The sequence below is a fragment of the Pleurodeles waltl genome, chromosome 6, assembly GCF_031143425.1.
Source record: "Pleurodeles waltl isolate 20211129_DDA chromosome 6, aPleWal1.hap1.20221129, whole genome shotgun sequence".
Lineage (NCBI taxonomy): Eukaryota > Metazoa > Chordata > Amphibia > Caudata > Salamandridae > Pleurodeles > Pleurodeles waltl.
The window spans coordinates 1,611,722,768-1,611,743,450 of record NC_090445.1 but is presented as its reverse complement, the minus strand read 5'-3'; the positions used below and the strand labels follow the sequence as shown (position 1 = coordinate 1,611,743,450).

The window sequence follows — 20,683 nt, the reverse complement described above, 5'->3', positions numbered from 1 at the left end:
TAAGGCCTGCTAGAGGGGTGACTTATCTATACTTCATAGGCAGTGTGAGGTTGGCATGGCACCCTGAGGGGAGTGCCATGTCGACTTAGTCGTTTTGTCCTCACTAGCACACACAAGCTGGCAAGCAGTGTGTCTGTGCTGAGTGAGGGGTCTCCAGGGTGGCATAAGACATGCTGCAGCCCTTAGAGACCTTCCCTGACATCAGGGCCCTTGGTACCAGGGGTACCAGTTACAAGGGACTTACCTGGATGCCAGGGTGTGCCAATTGTGGAAACAAAAGTACAGGTTAGGGAAAGAACACTGGTGCTGGGGCCTGGTTAGCAGGCCTCAGCACACTTTCAATTCAAAACTTAGCATCAGCAAAGGCAAAAAGTCAGGGGGTAACCATGCCAAGGAGGCATTTCTTTACACACAGGAAGCAAGGGAAGAACTGGCACTAGAATTATAAGGCTGGAGACTGTGAGACTCATGAGCACAGGTGCAGGGAAAGTAGAGCAGTGCAAGAAGGACAGAAGGGAGGCCCCTCCAGCAGAGGAATCCTACTACCGGAAATACAATGGAACAAGACTACCAATCATAGGGACACAGGGAAGGGCGAGTACTTAAAATGTGCTGGAGTGAGACCATGGGGACATCATTGGAAATATGCAGATTATAATCCAAGGGCAAAATAACTAAAGAAAGAGGCATCGCTTCTAATTGCGTGGTATTAGGCAAAGTCACCCAATCTGATGGGCATTTGGGGCTAGACGTATCAAAGGGTTTTAGCCATTCTGTGCCTAGTGGAAAATGTGTTCGTACGTATGGCCCTTGGTTCGTTACCACAGATGGAAGAGCCAGTGAGTAGTGTTTGAGTGGTAAGTTGTAGTAGAGGTACCTCACCAATGTCATTGCTTCAGGTAGAGGCTAGTAAACTACAAACCCCATTAGTTTAACTGAGGAAGATTATAGTAGATGACGCCTGAAACTTATGGATATTAGCACAGACCCTGGTAGGTGACTCTCCATAAATAGGATGGGCACTATAAGAGACCAAGCAATGATGGACAGAACTGCTAATGTTCCCTGGCAAAGCGGCAGCTAAGTACCCCAAAGCACTTCAACCTCTTCTGCCCCAAAGTAAAAATTCCCTGGTAGTGCTGCGTCTCTTGCATCGCGAGAAAGAGGTAGACTGATACCTAAACATTAAATGGCACCTTGCATCCTCAGACTTGGCAAGCGCCTATAGCAAACAGGGAGAACGCTGGTAGTCCACCAGCAAGGCTGGGGCATGGCCTTAAGCACACCCATTATTGTTTGTACCCCTAACCTAACTTGAGATCCCACTTGAGTTTAACAGAGAGTTGACTAGGGAGTAGGACTGTAATACATGCCATTGTGTCTATTGTCTTTTTTGTCTCGTGCCTTTAGGGCATTAAGTTTTGTCTGCATATTGTAGGTTGTTTAAAGTTGCAGTACTCTTATAGCAGTGCCTTGATTGATCTTGACTTTTGTCCACATGTTGGTGGTTGTTTAAACACAATTCCCTTTTTTCCTATCCACAGGATCTTCCACGATTCCAGGAGCTGATATTTGAGGATTTTGCCCGCTCTATCCTGGTGGAGAACACCTACGAGGAAGTGGTGCTGCAGTCCGTGATTAAAGAGATTATGCAGGGTAAGGGGGTTTCTGGGGTTCCATGAATCAGATGCACTTAAAAAACAGCAGTTAGGGTTGGGGAAACCCTAAAATCGCCCCTTCAAAATACCAATTTCTTCTGCTATAGAAAGTTTTGCTACTGAAATCCTTTTGCAAAACATTAACATTTTACCAACTACGGAAAGGCATTGGTATCCATTCCCATTTTCGAATGCTGAAAATACATTTTTTTTTAGAAGTATACAGTGGCCCATGGGACTACTGCTTACTGCTAAAGTTTGTGAGACCATTTTTTAAATTACATCCCATTTTTCTTTATGAAAAGTGAGCTGCAATAAAAAGCTTTGTGAGAGGGAGGTGATGGTCTGATTTGTAGGGACTCAGACTTTGCCACCTACCTCATTAATATGCATGAGGTAGTTCTGATTCCAGCCCACTAAGATTCAGATTTTTAAGAATTGACCTAGTAGTACACAGTACCGTTCTTGAAAATCTTTACTCTTCACAACATGGTGGTCATAATTTGAAACCAGTACTTATAGCCTTGTGTTTTCATGACTTAGGGCCTTATTATGAGTTCCGCAGACGGGATGACCCGTCTGCCGAACTTCCAACAGGGTGGTTGTCACCTTACTGGGTTCCGCCCCAACTAGGCCCATTATGACTTTCCCGCTGGGCTGATGGGCAGAAACCGAGGTTTCCATTCATTGGCTGAGTCGGAAAGTGGCGGCAGCATTGTCACCGGCTCGTAATCGAACAGTCACCAATGCTGCCGCACGCAGGGGGCACCAGCACCCTCGCAATGTTCACGGTCTGCTGTGCAGACAGTGAGCCTTGCAGTGGTGCTGGGCAGGGGGACCCTTGTACTGCCAATGGCAAGTGCAGGGCCCACCCTGTGGCCCCCTGCACTTGTTCTCTGCCAACGTTTTCATGGCGGTAAAACTGCCATGAAAAGGCTGGAGGTGAACCACATCATAATCAGAAGGGAAGCAATGCATGCAGTACCACACTGGCTGATTGCAACCTGCACCCGCAGTGGCGGTACCCTGGCGGTTGGACCACCACTGCAACGGCCGACCTGACTGCCACATGAGTCTGGCGCTCTACTGACTGCCAATCTCATCATCAGGCCCTTAGCCATTTTGATTTGCCAGTACCCTGCTATTAAGTCAAAGGTACTTAAGAATTTGGCAGCACCTAATTTATCAATCAGTTCATCAGCCCTTGGAATGGGATGGGCATCTGTCTTGGTGACAGAATTAAGTCCTCTGTAGTCCACACAAAACCTCATCTCTCTCTTTCCATCTTTGGTGTGAGGTTTGGGGACTAAGACCACTGGGCTAGCCCAGGGGCTGTCTGAGTGCTCAATGACTCCCAATTCCAGCATCTTGTGGACTTCCACCTTGATGCTTTCCTTAACTTGGTCAGACTGTCTGAATATTTTGTTTTTGACAGGCATGATGTCTCCTGTGTCCACATCATGGGTACACAGGTGTGTCTGACCAGGGGTTAGGGAAAAGAGCTCAGCAAACTGTTGCAGGACCTTCCTGCAGTCAGATTGCTGTTGGCCAGAGAGGGTGTCTGAATAGATCACGCCATCTACTGAACCATCTTTAGGGTTTGATGAGAGGAGATCAGGGAGAGGTTCACTCTCAGCTTCCTGGTCCTCATCTGTTACCATCAACAGATTCACATCAGCCCTATCATGGAAGAGCTTAAGGCGGTTCACATGGATCACCCTCTTGGGGCTCCTGCTAGTGCCTAGGTCCACCAGGTAGGTGACCTGACTCTTCTTTTCTAGCACTGGGTAAGGGCCACTCCATTTGTCCTGAAGTGCCCTGGGAGCCACAGGCTCCAGAACCCAGACTTTCTGCCCTGGTTGAAATTCAACCATTGCAGCCTTTTGGTCATACCAAAACTTCTGGAGCTGTTGGCTGGCCTCAAGGTTTTTACTTGCCTTTTCCATGTACTCTGCCATCCTTGAACGTAGGCCGAGTACATAGTCCACTATGTCTTGTTTAGGCTCATGAAGAGGTCTCTCCCAGCCTTCTTACACAAGAGCTAGTGGTCCCCTTACAGGGTGGCCAAACAGAAGTTCAAAGGGTGAGAACCCTACTCCCTTCTGAGGCACCTCTCTGTAAGCGAAAAGCAGACATGGCAAGAGGACATCCCATCTCCTTTTGAGTTTTACAGGGAGCCCCATGATCATGCCTTTTAATCTCTTGTTGAATCTCTCAACAAGACCATTAGTTTGTGGATGGTATGGTGTAGAGAATTTATAAGTCACTCCACACTCATTCCACATGTGTTTCAGGTATGCTGACATGAAGTTGGTACCTCTATCAGACACCACCTCCTTAGGAAAACCCACTCTGGTAAAAATACCAATGAGGGCCTTGGCTACTGCAGGGGCAGTAGTCGACCTAAGGGGAATAGCTTCAGGGTATCTAGTAGCATGATCCACTACTACTAGCATGTACATGTTCCCTGAGGTTGTGGGAGGTTCAAGTGGACCCACTATGTCCACACCCACTCTTTCAAAGGGGACCCCCACCACTGGAAGTGGAATGAGGGGGGCCTTTGGGTGTCCACCTGTCTTACCACTGGCTTGACAGGTGGTACAGGAGACACAAAACTCCTTGACTTTCTGGGACATGTTGGGCCAGTAGAAGTGGTTGACCAGTCTCTCCCACGTCTTGGTTTGTCCCAAATGCCCAGCAAGAGGAATATCATGGGCTAAGGTCAGTATGAACTCCCTAAACTCCTGAGGCACTACCACTCTCCTAGTGGCACCAGGTTTGGGATCTCTTGCCTCAGTGTAAAGGAGTCCATCTTCCCAATAGACCCTATGTGTTCCAGTTTTCTTGCCATTGGACTCTTCAGCAGCTTGCTGCCTAAGGCCTTCAAGAGAGGGACAGGTTTCTTGCCCCTTACACAACTGCTCCCTTGAGGGTCCCCCTGGGCCACCTAGGAGCTCAACCTGATAAGGTTCTAACTCCAGAGGCTCAGTTCCCTCAGCGGGCAGAACTTCTTCCTGAGAAGAGAGGTTCTATTTTTGTTGTTGTGTTGCAGCTGGTTTCCCAGTTGTCTTTCCTTTTCTCTTGGTAGGCTGGGCCCTTTTTCCAGGCTCCAGCTCTACTTTTTCATTCTGAGCCTTGCACTGTGCCCTTGTCCTGACACACACCAGTTCAGGGATACCCAGCATGGCTGCATGGGTTTTCAATTCTACCTCAGCCCATGCTGAGGACTCCAGGTCATTTCCAAGCAAACAGTCTACTGGGATATTTGAGGAGACCACCACCTGTTTCAGGCCATTGACCCCTCCCCACTCTAAAGTTACCATAGCCATGGGATGTACTTTAGTCTGATTGTCAGCGTTGGTGACTGGATAAGTTTGTCCAGCCAGGTATTGACCAGGGGAAACCAGTGTCTCTGTCACCATGGTGACACTGGCACCTGTATCCCTCAGGCCTTCTACACTTGTCCCATTAATTAAGAGCTGCTGCCTGTATTTTTGCATGTTAGGAGGCCAGGCAGCCAGTGTGGCTAAATCCACCCCACCCTCAGAGACTAATGTAGCTTCAGTGTGACACCTGATTTGCTCTGGGCACACTGTTGATCCCACTTGGAGACTAGCCATTCCAGTGTTAGCTGGAGTGGAGTTAGAAGTGGTACTTTTCTTGGGACAGGCCTTGTCTCCAGTTTGGTGTCCAGGCTGATTACAGCTACGACACCAGGCCTTTTTGGGATCAAAGTTTTTACCCTTGTACCCAAAATTGTTTTGTGAAGAGGCTCGGGGCCCACCCTCCTGTGCAGGTTTTGGGGGGCCTGTAGAAGACTCTTTACTATTTTTGTTCCTGGGGAGGTTTTGTGACCCCTTTATTTTGGTCACCCCCTGTGGAAGTCTTGGTCACCCTAGTCTTGACCCAATGATCCACCTTCTTTCCCAATTCTTGGGGAGAAATTGGTCCTAGGCCTACCAGATGCTGATGCAGTTTATCATTTGAACAATTACTCAATAGGTGTTCTTTCACAAATAAATTGTACAGCCCATCATAATCATTTACACCACTGCCTTGAATCCAACCATCCAGTGTTTTCACTGAGTAGTCCACAAAATCAACCCAGGTCTGGCTCGAGGTTTTTTGAGCCCCCCTGAATCTAATTCTATACTCCTCAGTGGAGAATCAAAAGCCCTCAATCAGGGTACCCTTCATGAGGTCATAAGATTCTGCATCTTTTCCAGAGAGTGTGAGGAGTCTATCCCTACACTTTCCAGTGAACATTTCCCAAAGGAGAGCACCCCAGTGAGATCTGTTTACTTTTCTGGTTGCACAAGCCCTCTCAAAAGCTGTGAACCATTTGGTGATGTCATCACCATCTTCATATTTAGTTACAATCCCTTTAGGGATTTTCAACATGTCAGGAGAATCTCTGACCCTATTTAAGTTGCTGCCACCATGGATGGGACCAAAACCCATCTCTTGTCTTTCCCTTTCTATGGCTAGGAGCTGTCTCTCCAAAACCAATCTTTTGGCCATCCTGGCTAACAGGAGGTCATCTTCACTGAGGTTATCCTCAGTGATTTCAGAGGAGCTGGCCCCTCTTGTGAGGGAAGCAGCATCTCTGACTAGTATATTTGGAGACAGGGCTTGAGAGGCCCTGTTCTCCCTATGTAGGACTGGAGGGGGGGGGGAGTCTCCTCCAAGTCACTATCATCATCCTCTGGGTTGTCATCCTCAGAGGGGTTGGCCTTTTCAAACTCTGCCAAAAGCTCCTGGAGCTGTTGTTTGGAGGGTCTTAAGCCAACTGGGATTTTCTTTATTTTGCAGAGAGACCTTAGCTCCCTCATCTTAAAATGGAGGTAAGGTGTGAGGTCGAGTTCCACCACATTCTCATCTGCACCAGGCATTATGTTTCTAAAAGTTGGAATACTTTTTAAGAATCTAAAACTATCTCTAGAACTTAATTCAAACTTTCACAAAACTTTTAAACTCTAAAAAAAAAAATGCTAATAGGGACTAACACAAGGCCCTAGCAGGACTTTTAAAAATTTAGAAAAATAGCACAAATTGCAAAAATCAGTTTCTAATGAATTTTTTTTGAATTTAGTCGTGTGATCAGGTATTGGCTGAGTAGTCCAGCAAATGCAAAGTCTTGTATCCCACCGCTGCCACCAATGTAGGAAGTTGGCTCTGTATGCACTATTTCAAAGTAAGGAATAGTATGCACAGAGTCCAAGGGTTCCCCTTAGAGGTAAGATAGTGGCAAAAAGAGATAATACTAATGCTCTAGTTTGTGGTAGTGTGGTCGAGCAGTAGGCTTATCAAAGGAGTAGTGTTAAGCATTTGTTGTACACACACAGGCAATAAATGAGGAACACACACTCAGAGACAATTACAGGCCAATAGGTTTTTGTATAGAAAAATATATTTTCTTAGTTTATTTTAAGAACCACAGGTTCAAATTTTACATGTAATACTTCAAATGAAAGGTATTGCAGGTAAGTACTTTAGGAACTTTGAATAATCACAATAGCATATATACTTTTCAAATAAATCACATATAGCTATTTTAAAACTAGACATTGCCATTTTCACAGTTCCTAGGGGGAGTAAGAGTTTGTTAGTTCTTGCAGGTAAGTAAACCACCTACGGGGTTCAAGTTTGGGTTCAAAGTAGCCCACCGTTGGGGGTTCAGAGCAACCCCAAAGTTAACACACCAGCAGCTCAGGACCGGTCAGGTGCAGAGTTCAAAGTGGTGCCCAAAACGCATAGGCTTCAATGGAGAAGGGGGTGCCCCGGTTCCAGTCTGCCAGCAGGTAAGTACCCGCGTCTTCGGAGGGCAGACCAGGGGTGTTTTGTAGGGCACCGGGGGGGACACAAGTCAGCACAGAAAGTACACCCTCAGCAGCACGGGGGCGGCCGGGTGCAGTGTGCAAACACGCGTCGGGTTTCCAATAGAAATCAATGGGAGACCAAGGGGTCTCTTCAGCGATGCAGGCAGGGGGGGCCTCCTCGGGGTAGCCACCACCTGGGCAAGGGAGAGGGCCTCCTGGGGGTCACTCCTGCACTGGAGTTCCGATCTTTCAGGTCCTGGGGGCTGCGGGTGCAGAGTCTTTACCAGGCGTCGGGATCTGGGAGTCAGGCAGTCGCGGTCAGGGGGAGCCTCGGGATTCCCTCTGCAGGCGTCGCTGTGGGAGCTCAGGGGGGGGCAACTCTGGTTACTCACAGTCTCGTAGTCGCCGGGGAGTCCTCCCTGAAGTGTTGTTTCTCCACAAGTCGAGCCGGGGGCGTCGGGTGCAGAGTAGCAAGTCTCACGCTTCCGGCGGGAAACCCAGTTGTTTTAAAGTTGCTCCTTTGAAACAAAGTTGCAGTCTTGGGTGAACAGAGCCGCTGTCCTTGGGAGTTTCTTGGTCCTTCTAGAGCAGGGCAGTCCTCTGAGGATTCAGAGGGCGCTGGTCCCTGGGGAGAGCGTCGCTGGAGCAGTGTCTTTAGAAGTGGGGAGACAGGCCAGTAGAGCTGGGGCCAAAGCAGTTGGTGTCTCCGTCTTCTCTGCAGGGTTTTTCAGCTTAGCGGTCCTCTTCTTCTTAGGTTGCAGGAATCTGAGTTCCTAGGTTCAGGGGAGCCCCTAAATACAGAACTTAGGGGTGTGTTTAGGTCTGGGAGGGCAGTAGCCAATGGCTACTAGACCTGAGGGTGGCTACACCCTCTTTGTGCCTCCTCCCAAGGGGAGGGGGTCACATTCCTATCCCTATTGGGGGAATCCTCCATCTGCAAGATGAAGGATTTCTAAAAGTCAGAGTCACCTCAGCTCAGGTTGCCTTAGGGGCTGTCCTGACTGGCCAGTGACTCCTCCTTGTTTTTCTCATTATCTCCTCCGGTCTTGCCGCCAAAAGTAGGGCCGTGGCTGGAGGGGGTGGGCAACTCCACTAGCTGGAATGCCCTGGGGTGCTGTAACAAAGGGGGTGAGCCTTTGAGGCTCACCGCCAGGTGTTACAGTTCCTGCAAGGAGGAGGTGATAAGCATCTCCACCCAGTACAGGCTTTGTTACTAGCCACAGAGTGACAAAGGCACTCTCCCCATGTGGCCAGCAACATGTCTCGAGTGTGGCAGGCTGCTAAAACCAGTCAGCCTACACGGATAGTTGGTTAAGGTTTCAGGGGGCACCTCTAAGTTGCCCTCTGGGGTGTATGTTACAATAAAATGTACACTGGCATCAGTGTGCATTTATTGTGCTGAGAAGTTTGATACCAAACTTCCCAGTTTTCAGTGTAGCCATTATGGTGCTGTGGAGTTAGTGCCTGACAGACTCCCAGACCATCTACTCTTATGGCTACCCTGCACTTACAATGTCTAAGGTTTTGCTTAGACACTGTAGGAGCACAGTGCTCATGCACTGGTGCCCTCACCTATGGTATAGTGCACCCTGCCTTAGGGCTGTAAGGCCTGCTAGAGGGGTGACTTATGTATACTGCATAGGCAGTGTGAGGTTGGCATGGCACCTTGAGGGGAGTGCCATATCGACTTACTTGTTTTGTCCTCACCAGCACACACAAGCTGGCAAGCAGTGTGTCTGTGCTGAGTGAGGGGTCCCCAGGGTGGCATAAGACATGCTGCAGCCCTTAGAGACCTTCCCTGGCATCATGGCCCTTGGTACCAGGGTTACCAGTTACAAGGGACTTACCTGGATGCCAGGGTGTGCCAATTGTGATAACAAAAGTACAGGTTTAGGGAAAGAACACTGGTGCTGGGGCCTGGTTAGCAGGCCTCAGCACACTTTCAAATAAAAACTTAGCATCAGTAAAGGCAAAAAGTCAGGGGGTAACCATGCCAAGGAGGCATTTCCTTACAACAGAGATCACTGGGAGGTTGGAATATAGGTTCAATTGTTAGACATCTTTCCCCTAACACAAACAGCTGACATACTGGTCCTTGCAGAACTTTTACGTGGATGAAATGTAGTACCAATTGGTTTAATGCACTGGTACTCAGTGAAGAGGCTGATGTGAGGAGGCAATAGTAGTTTAAGTGCAGCATCCACGGGGCACAGGGTGCGGAGTTGTAAATCCAGTACACCTGTGATTTGGCTTCATTAGAGGTAGTCCTGTTTAACGGTGCACTACAGTCGACCAGACCACAGTAGGTCATGAAGACGAGCAGGATTCTTTGAAAGCCAAAAATGGAAACAACTTTGTGTAGTCTTGACCCCAATGTACCTCCTCAGAATGTACTAGTTAAAAAGAGGAAACACAGACACTTTTATACAGAACACAACTGGGACAGAAAATGGTGAAATATGAGAGGACCATCAACAAGAGAGCAATGAGCTGGCATGCAACGCCAGGTCCATGTGTTACAGCCTCAGTTGTCTGTATTAATCCTCACCATGCTTTAATTTACTTTCATCTCACATAGCTCTCCCTTGTTATCATTCATACCGCAGACCTAGTGCACCAGTACTGCAGCTGCGTAGTCAAGCACCTCTCCTAATATAAATTGGGTATGCACTAATGACCCTTTACGTAATGGTTCTTTTGGTCTAGATGGTGTTTTGAGCCCCTGGGTCTTTGGCCAGTTGTGTACCCTCAGTTACTTACATTAGATGACATTGTGTTTTATCATTTCAGCCGTGAAAGAAGCTGCATTGCAGAGGAAGCACAACCTCTACCGGGACAGCATCGTCCTGCACAACAGCGATCCCAACCTGCACCTGCTGGGAGAGGGCACACCCATTGACTGGAGCGAGGAGTATGGTGGTGGGGAGTCTGACAAAGCTGCTCCCATTGAGAAACCACGGCGTCAGCGGCAGGTGGTATCAGTGATCCACGAAGATGAAAGCACACTCCCATACGAGTCATGCGTGGAGGTTCCAACCCATGAGGACATTCGTGAGGAGCCAGAGGTTGAGCAGGCTGAGTCCCAGCCCTCACAAGCAGAACCAGGGGAATGCCGGTCTCCTGACTATGTCAAAGGTATCCGGAGCATGCTGGTAAAAGAGTTTGATGTGGAGATCCCTGGTCATGCTGTTGACCAACCAGATGCCCCGGTGACAAACCATAGCAAAGTTGAAGGGTGCATGGATTCTGAGGAACCAAAACATGAAGCACCTGTACATGAGGAAAGCACCTGTGAAGTACCCATCAATGAGGCGCACACTAGTGCAGTGCCAAAACCTGAGGAACCCACTTGTCATGTGCCCACAAGTGAAGAGTCCACCAGTGAAGCACCAACCTCCAGTCAACGCACATGTGATGCACCCATCGCCAGGGATCTAGCAAGCCACAAGTCTGCTGATGAGGAACCCTGTCAGGAAATGTCCTCCATGGCGGAACCCATACATGAATCCACTGATGGTGAAACAATAGACCAGGCAGAAGAACCTCCTCGTCTTTACCTGGCACATTCCATCCAGCATGACAGTGGCTTCCAGTCCCCAAGCAATGAAGGAGAAGATGTGGAAGAGAAGCCAGTGGTACCAGCCTCTCCAGTGAAGCCTTCTGTAGAGGATGCTGTTGTGGTTTCGAATGATGAGATTGATCGAACGGATCACGAGACGCCAGGTGATAAAAAGATCAGAGAGGATGTCTCCACCACCATCCAAGCAATGCTCGACAAGGCAGACCACAATGAATTGTACAAGGAAACCCAGGGGAGGGATGAGGCCCTGACCCAGTTTTAAACTTGAACTCTTTCGGGGAGAGTGGAGTTGACTTGGGGGTGCGTGCCCACTCTGTGGGCCAAAAGTGGACTGGCCACCAGACCGCCTCTCATTCAGTTGCTTTGTTTGGCAAAATTTCGGCAGGACATGTGGCTGTTTACAAGCCATTGCCTTCAGACCCTCAGACTAATGCTTACTGTGGAGATTGGCATGCCAGAAACGAAGTGAAGAGTGGTTGAGTAGAAGAAACATACTCTGGACTTCCACTTTTGCTGCCACTGAAAGCAAAACAACCCAAAACATTATTTGCTGGAGTACAGAATGTAACTTCAACAGTCACACGGTGAACCTGGTTGGGTGCCGCATTGAGTGGCAGACATTCCAGTGTGGCACAATCGTCTGGCGTACATCTTGGGATTGTTCCCTTTTGTCTTCACATTCCGATACTAGTATTTTTTTGCTGTCTATTGTTGTTGCAAAGAAACCTTCTGATTAGGTTCTGCCTGGACTGGTGCACCCTCTACTCCATTCTTACCGAATGCTTGGTGATCTTCACCTATCTACAACCGCATAAAATGAGCAGCAGCTGATTACACCCTCTATTGATTTCGATTTTCCCTGCACTTTTGGTGCTTTATTAACTTGCCCATTAGAAGAGTGAGCGTGTGGCAATGCTGATCACTTCAGGTCAACCCTTAGGGAACCCTTGATCACTTCCAGTTCTGTATCCAAGGCAAGCTCTGCCCGCAGTATCCTGGTGTAAGTTTGGAAGCAGCTTTGCAAAGTATTTTTTTTTTATGCACCTCTTTCTGACTGACAACAGACACTAGCACTAGGGTTCTCCTACCTAACTCTGGCAGAGCCTTTGTACCGTGATGTGACACAACTTATCCCTGGGGTCTTTAACAGATGTGTGAAATGGTCGCAGTCACAGCCTGACCCACCTCATACAATTCCTTTACATGCACCTCACTTCTGACTCTCTCAGTGGATCTGTATCCTGAACAACACTACACCTACCTAGTGTTGGGGCTTGCTAGGTAGACCTGCTATTACCCGCATATCCCAATCAACTGTAGACTCCAGTGTTGGGGCTCCTCACACAGCTTAGCCAATGAACCTTGATGCTGACATCCATGCCCTGGATTTCCAACAAGTTCTTCCATTTCATTTCCACCTTTCACCTAGTGCATCAGACCATCGGAAGCTTAGAGAGACATTCACACGGATCTCAGCCCTTATTTGCAGACCCCCTTATGATTTGGTAGGTGCATCTCCTGCACGGTTGTGGCTGGTTTATGCACAAGATAAGCATGAGGGGGCTGGTGCGGTGCTGTAGGTATGAGAGCACTGTAGTGTACCTCCTGAGTCTTTAACCTCTTGCACTCAAACTCAAATGTCAGGTTTGGACCGATGACTATAGGACATATTGCCACCTCCACGCCCACCCTGCCACAGCCTTTGTTTAGGAGGTGTAGAAGTAATAAGAACGTGCGAGGTTGTTCGTACAGGTTGCAAGAAGCCACCATTTGCTAAGAGTTCTGGAATCACTGGATCCGGAGCAGCCTAAAATCCTTAATAGTAGTTCTCCTACCGCCCAGCTATTGCTTTGTGTCCTTTGTCTGGTCCCTAACTCTCTTAGCCTGCTCTACACCCACTGTCTACCATTAGTTGTATGTCCTGGGGGCATAGAGGGGTTCACAAACTGCACAGCACTATGACCTTTATCAACATATTTCCTCTTAGACTCTGAATGGGTAAACCCTTTGATACATCAGGCCCTATATGTGCCTTCCTGAGTGAATAGGCTATGAAATCAGCAAACGAGCATTTCAAGGAGGAACCGTCTTGTGTACACAGTTCAGAAAGGACTGGCAACTTTCTACCCAGTCATTACTGACTGCTTTGTGCAAAGGCTAGTAGGCTAATGTGTGGGCAGTGAGGACTATGGAACAACGAAACTGTCTTCCTAGCTCACTTACAAAAGTCTTGCACCTCCCACCCTTCCATCAAGTACAAAAAAGAGGGTGCATTTGATCGTATGGACAACCAAGGTCTCAGCCCCCTAAGAAAAACATATTCCTTTTGCACTAAACTTTAGACAAATGGTAGGGCTAGCTTTGGCACTGGCTTATCAGCATTTGCTATCTGCATAAAGCGAGATTAGCCCTGGTTGTGCAGCCAGGTGTGACACCCAACATGGTACTCAGCTGGTGATATGAAATGGTGGTGTTCATAAAGCTCGCCTTTCAGCCACACAGTGCACCATTAATGCTGGAAGAAAAAGACGTGGGAAGTGGACTTGAGGAATTTCTTAATGAGGATTTGGTCCTGTGGACTAGGAGGGCAGCTGGAAGATGAGAACTAGTGTGCTCGAGCAACCAGACGGAAGAGCTGGAGCACAGCCAGAGATGTGAAGGGGATCACACCCAGCAGCAAGTACTGAAGGAGCCAGACAGTCACAGTGGTGGAGGAACAACCCATAGAGAAAGAGGAGCAGCATAGGGAGTAGGGGTTAACAAGGGATGCCATGCAGGGTACGGGGGAGGGGGCGAAATGTGTTATAGCAAGGGCACCCGAGAGAGGAGAAAAATGGGCATGACTAGCCTAGGGATTGGAAGGGCACTGTAGAGAGTAGGACGGGTGGAGGCAGCACTTAATTTGTAGAGAAAAAAAAAAGGTGTCTGGGTCATCTTCAGGAGGCCCCTTGCCCCTGCCAGATCTGTCAATGCTATACCCACACAACTACTGACCATCACACTCCTACAAGTGTGACAGTTCAGACTGTCCATACCCTAAAGCAATGAGACTTGATTGTGCAGCAGGTATTAGTCATTTTTATTCTATTGTAATTAAAATACAACTGTTATGACCATTTCAAAATTAGACTGACAGCGCCACCATGTGGCAGTCTGTCATATGTGCGGGTGTATTGACAAGTAGATGTCGGTGCTGAGCACCGGAAACCACCGGCTCAAATTAAGCATTGGCGTGGGGGAATCACTCCAGAAACAATACGGTAAAGGGAAACATCTGGGGAACATGACTGTGGTGTATGGATTCCTCGAGGAAGAGGTGCAGCCGAAGTACTGCAGGAATCAAGCAGAGGCAGAGCAGGGTGTGGTGGGGGAGAACCTCGTCTGGCAGCAGAAGGATCTAGAGGAGCTGCATGGGAGTAGGTGCAGGAGGTGAAGGAGGAACTCAGAAACGGGGGGATCGGAGAGACCGAAAGGAGGGAAGCCCAAAGCAGAGAGTTTATGGTGGAGTACAGCAGGCAGTGGAATTTAAGGGAGAAACAGTGCAGAGTGGTTAACAGGGGACAACACAGAAACTTCTATTTCTTTCAGACACCAGCACAAGAAGTGAGTACTTCTTTCATCTAAAAACTAGTGCAGACTGCAAAGGAGACACTTTCTGTGTTGGAGACATGCTTGGTGAGAGGCGTCTGTGTAGGTATCAGTGCAGACTATGGAAGAGGTTTCTCTCTCAGCACTAACACAGACTAGGGGAGCGTTGTGGGCTTCAGGTCAGTGTTATGAGTCAGATCTGGACAATATTTTTAAATTCTGTAGTAAAAGTGGCTTGAAGACAAAACCGTAAATTTCACCGACATCCTTTCGCCTAACATGGATTGGAAAAGGCAGAAAGTTTGAACCAGAACAAAAGCACGAATTGGGTGAAATTGGTCTTTTTTAACAGCAGAGCGGACGTGGGTGTTTTTTTTATTTTTTAGCTCAATTTAACTCTGCAAAAGAAATGTACAAAATGGGCGAGTTTCGCAGTTCTCAAATTAATTTCATTCAAAACACGTCTAGTGTATGCGAATAAAAACAAAACTTTAACAAGACACCATTCCAAGCCAGAGCACTAAATAGCAGAACTATGCACTCTGTGCGATTCTAAACTGTGTCGAAACTCGCAATCACAGCGAACAAGCTTTTGTGCAGACAATGAACCCCCCCCCCCCCCCCCTCCTCCGAGTAGCCAGGCCAGGTTGAATCAAAGGTTTGGGTGCAGATATTAGCAGCGCAGAGAGGAAGCCTTTGTTCAGACACTAATAGAAATATTTTTCAGCAGCAGGTGCGATAGTGTCTCTTCTATAGATACTCGCACAAATCAGGCAAACCCTGACCCCTGCCTGATTTTCAGAGCAGACCTCCTTCTCCTGAAGGAGCTGCAGCCGCATCATTGTCGTTTAAGCTGTCAGAGCTTTCTACAGAGTATTTCAGAAGCGACCTTAGCCTCCCACACTCGAACAGACCCGCTCCACCACAATAACTGCAAACTGTTTTTGTGCAAGTCCCTTAGTTCTCTCGCCAAAATGACATCATTTCTCAGGCGAAAGGGCCATTTCTCAACTGTACTTCCGTTGGAGTTGAAGGGAATCTCTCTGCTGCATCTCAGGTCCTTTGATATTGGCAAGCAGTGGTAGGCAGGCCCTGATGTTCATTGACCAGGGGATGTCTTTAAACAGGATAACGAGGTGTGTTTTAGAGTCCAGCTGATAACTGGCTGGCATGCTGTACCCATGACAGGGCGGGAATCATGCACACAGACCACGCCTTCTCCACTTGGCACATCACACAAGACCCTTGGTCCCTTTGGCAAAGATCGACAGCGCTCAAACACCATGGTTAGTCCTAACACGAAAGACACTCGCGTTCAAACAAGATGGTAGTCTCGAGACGAAAGAAACACAAGCTCAAACACCATGGTTAATCTCAACACAGAAGACACACATTCCAGCCAAAATGGCGGGGGGAAGGAGGAGAGATCCTTTTACCAGAGATGCTCCCCCAAATTCCCAAAGTGCCTTATCATGGGGAAACAAACCGTCTCCCAAATATTTTATTGAAAATGTTACACAGATGTAAAAATATGCTATTAATATTAATAAAAAAGCTTTATTGTATCAAGCTGCCTCTGTGATTTTTGCATCCATCAGTTCTTTCGCTTGTGAGCTCGTGCAGGAATGCTTGTTGGATAAATTTAGGGGCCTAGGGTAGGTGTTCATCATTCGAATTTGGGTGTCTGGCTGCAGGCATAGAAAGAACCCTGATATCCAGAAAATAGTCTATATTTTGAAGTTGTGGTACTATCAGCATGTGTTTTGTTTTTTAAAATCAAGGTATAACACATAAATAACTTGCCTTTCTTTCTATTCAGTGTTGTTTAATAAAACATAATTGGCTCCCTGTGCATTTTATCATCGCTTGAATATTGCACAGATAATAAAAATAGTCAGCTGACTGTGTCACATCCTGTTGGCTGTACAGCTCCAAGTTCTTTTCTGAAAACATATAAAACTACTTTTGAAAAAAGGATCTTTTGTACATTCGCATAATTTGCATACTTCTGCCACCTTTTGCTTGGATCCAGAAGGTTTTGAAAGTATTTGGAGCTAACGGTAGTTGCATTCAGACACCAAATTTATTTATATTTTTTGATGCTATCATTACATTTCTGTTTGATTTTCATTAGATCTTAGAACAGTTTCTCATTATTTTTTTTCTTTGGCATTTGCAGGTGAATGTTATTTATCACACTGGGGCCCAGTTTTATTAACATTTTGCATCATGATTGTGCCCTTTTTTTTTGCACAGCCACAATGCAAAATGCTATTTGACATAAACAAAGCAACACACACACACCAATTTGCTTCACCTTGTGTGGTCTTGTTTAAAAAAAACTATTTTTAAAAATGCAGCGTCTTGCACTGTGTCGTGTTACACTGCATAAGATATTTGTTACATGGGTGGAGCCTGGGCGTTCTCATGTATTTTGATGCAAACCCAGATTTATTAAAGGCAGTAAATCTGAGTTTTCTCCAAAAGAACAAGTTACTTACCATTGGTAACACCTTATCTAGCAGATACTCTATCTAGGCGCAGATATCTTCCCTTAGAATATTGCTCAGACTTTTGAGCAGTACCTCTGCCTGCCGGTATGTGGCATTGATCGGCACGACAACAGCAGACGTGACATGCACAGTGCTATTATATGCACCATTTCCACGCTACAAGCGTGGAGCCCCAAAGGGAGCTGATGTACCAGCGTGCAGACACTAAGGACCTCATAAGGGGTATCTTCTATGGAGAAATCCATTTGCAGAGCAGAGAGGATGGGAGGGACAATTATGAATCTGTGGCTAGATAGTCTCTAGCAGACAAGGCGTTATCACAGGTAAGTAACAGCCATCTGATAGAGACTTATAGCTGCAAATTCAAAATCCTTAGAATAGATACCCAAGCAGTACCTCCCTGGAGGTGGGTCTGCGAACAGATTTAGACTAGGAAATTCTGGAGGACTGAATGGGCAAAGTGTCTGTCTGCCAGAGCAGGCCTGACTGTCTAGGTAGAGGTGTAGCCTGATAGGTATCCAGGGCAGGGACTCTGTAAGCTAATGCAGTGGTCACAGCTTTAGCTCTGGCAGAATGATCTTCCAAGCTTTAGGGGGCTGTGTCTTGGCCAATGCATACGAGATTTTATAGCAAAGCACTATGCATCGTGAGATGGTCAGGTTCTGCATGGCCTTTCAATTCTTTGCCCCGACGAACCCAATGAAGAGTTGATCTCTCTGGTGTGATCAATGTAGAACAGCAAATCTCTTTTTGGGTCCAGCTGATGGAATCTTTCCACTTGGAAGGGTAAGGCGGAGCAAAGAAGGTAAATGGCAATGTGTTGGTCAGGCTTACGTGAAAGGGTGTTGCCACTTTTGTCAGGAAAGAGGCACGTGTTCTCAAAACCAGTTTGTCTGGGAAAAGAGTTGTGTAAGGAACGTGCACAGAAAGTGCTTGCAGTTCACAAACCCTTCTGACAATTAAAAAGGCTGTTTTTAAGGTCAACAGGCATAGAGGACAATTGTGCAAGGGCTCACAGGGCAAGCCCATCGGAAAGAACAAAACTAGTTCTAGGTCCCATGATGAATGGTTTTGGGAGGAACATGTGTTGTAGTCCTTTTAGAAAATGAGTCACAATAGGTGGCTTGAAAGGGTGGGCTGATCTGGCAGCTGCAAGAATGCTGATATAGCCAAAAGGTACCCTTTACCAGTGCCCAGAGCAATGCCTTGCCAGGCTAACTTGAGAACAAGCAACACAACTTTAGAAAAGGGATCAGCATTTTTAGAAGCACACTAAGCCACATATTTCTCCCAACAGCAGGTGTATGCTGTCTTGATTGAGGGATGCCTGGCTGCCAGAAAGACAATACTGTTTTTGATAACCCACCAAAAGTCTGAACTGCAGCCACTGACTCTCCATGCATGAAGATGGAGTAGTCACAGGTTCAGGTGCAAGACTTTGTCCTGTTGCTGTGACAGTAGATCCTCCTGAAGAAGATGATGACCGATGCTCATGCTCAAAAGTTTGGGATACCATACTCTCCATGCCCAATCTGGAGCCACAAAATAACTTGGGCACAGTTGTTTCTGTTCTTCTTGAGAATTTTGGAAAGGAGTGGTATCAGTGGAAAGGCATACAGGATACCTGGACTCCGCTTGAAAAGGAATGTGTCTTCAAGCGAGTCAGCTTGGAAACTCCAGCACGCAGAATTGCTGACATTGTGTCTTCTCAGGGTTGGCAAATAGACCTAACCATGGTTCTCCCCAATTCTCTAAAGAGACCTTCCATTACCTGGATGAAGACGCTATTTGTGATCCACTAGGCATCGACGTCTAAGTTTGTCCACTCTGAAATTCAGCGAGGTCACCAGATGTTGAACCACCAGGGAGATACCACGACATCCCAGCCATGTCCAGAGACGCAGGACCTCTTGACACAGGGTCCATGATCCCACCCTGCCCTGCTTGTTGCAATACTACATGGTGGTAGTGTTGTCTGTGAACATCTGTACTAGCCTTCTCTAGATGGAAGGAAGAAAGGTTTTCAATGCCAGTTCGATCGCTCTCAGATCCAACAGGTTTATGTAGAGCGGAGACCAGAGTCATCTGTTTTCCATCTCCCCACGTGGCCGACCCAGCCCAGAAGAGACACATCTGTCACTATAGTTAGCTCTAGGTGGGAAAAGAAACAAGGGTCTGACGCTGACCCAATCGCAGTTCATCAGCCACCAATTCAGATCTTTTGCATTTACCTCCAACCAGGTTCCAGAGATTCCCTCAGTGGTATGCCTATAGGGATTACAGGGCCACCCCTAAAGAGCCTGCATGAGCCAATTGGCATGTGTTACCAGAAAGGCGCAAGAGGCAATGTCCCAGCAGCCTCTCAAAAATCCTTGATAGAGGCTGAAACATCAGAATCATAGCCCGAATATCCTGGACTCATCGATCTTGAGGATAGGCCCAAAACTGCGCTGTCTCTAGAATGCTCAGATGAAAGGGAGGATCTGAGAGGAAGTCAGGTGTGACTTCAGCAAATTTATTGTGAACTTCAGCGAATGCAGGAGGTCTGCTGTAGTCTGGAGTTCGGAGACAACTGGTGCAAGCTGACCTTCAACAGCCGATCGATGAGGTAGGGGAAGACTGGAAGCCCAACCTCCACAGCTGTGCAGCAACCACCACCATCACCTTGGTGAACACCCAAGAGGCCCCGGTAAGCCCAAAAGGGAGCACAGCAAACCGATAATGCTTGTGCCCCACCATGAACCGCAGGCAACATCATTGGGCAGGCAGGACTGGAATATGGTAGTAAGCATCCTACAAGTCCATAGCTACTATCCAATTTCTGGGGTCTAGGGCAAACAGAACCTGAGCATCTTGAATTTCTCCTTCTGGAATAAATTGAGAAGGCGCAGGTCTAAAGTAGGGTACAGATCTGAGTCCCTCTTGGGCACCAGAAAGTAGTAGGAATAACATCAGTACCTACTTCTGTTGTTGGCACCCTCTCAGTGGCTCCTTTGGCCGAAAGGCCCTAAGCTTCCTGACAGGGCAGGGAGAGGTGGTCCTCCATTAGCCAGTCAGAAGATGGTGGCTATGGTGGTGGGGTTTCTAAGAAAAGAATGAAGTAACCCTGCTGAACAATTTGAGATACCACTTATCCAATGTTTTGGACTGCCAACGGGGCAAGCGGTGTTGGATCCTGCCACCCACTCTGTGCTCGTGATGAAACAAGGACACACTAAAGGGGGTTTGAGGCTGTGGCTGCCAGGGGATGGTGGACTGGGTAAACCTCTGGCTGTGTGTCTCATGAGGTTTGTGGGATAGTAAGCCTGTAGGCCTTAGGGGCTGAGCAGGATTCGATGTGGCTGGTAGCCCCTACTGTATCATTGGAAGGTGGCGAAAGGCAGAATTGGGCTGGCGTGGGGCCATGGAGAGGCCCAAGGACTTGCAAGTGGCTCAGCTTTCCTTAAAGCACTCCAGCACTGAATCTGCTTTGTTGCCAAAGAGGCAGATGCCATTGATAGGCTTGCCATAAGGGATACCTGGAAA

At 47.5% G+C, this 20,683-nt stretch overlaps 1 protein-coding gene across 1 annotated transcript in view; it reads left to right on the top strand.

Annotated features, from left to right (window-relative positions):
- The window catches only part of NIBAN2 (niban apoptosis regulator 2), a 248,934-nt gene extending 232,724 nt beyond the window's left edge, over positions 1–16,210 (top strand). Inside the window, exons 13-14 of the mRNA XM_069241498.1 lie at positions 1,545–1,656; positions 10,268–16,210. Of these exons, the coding sequence (XP_069097599.1) occupies positions 1,545–1,656; positions 10,268–11,319 (1,164 nt within the window). The 3' untranslated portion in view covers positions 11,320–16,210. The remainder of the gene's footprint in view (positions 1–1,544; positions 1,657–10,267) is intronic.
- The last annotated feature ends 4,473 nt before the right edge of the window (positions 16,211–20,683 follow it).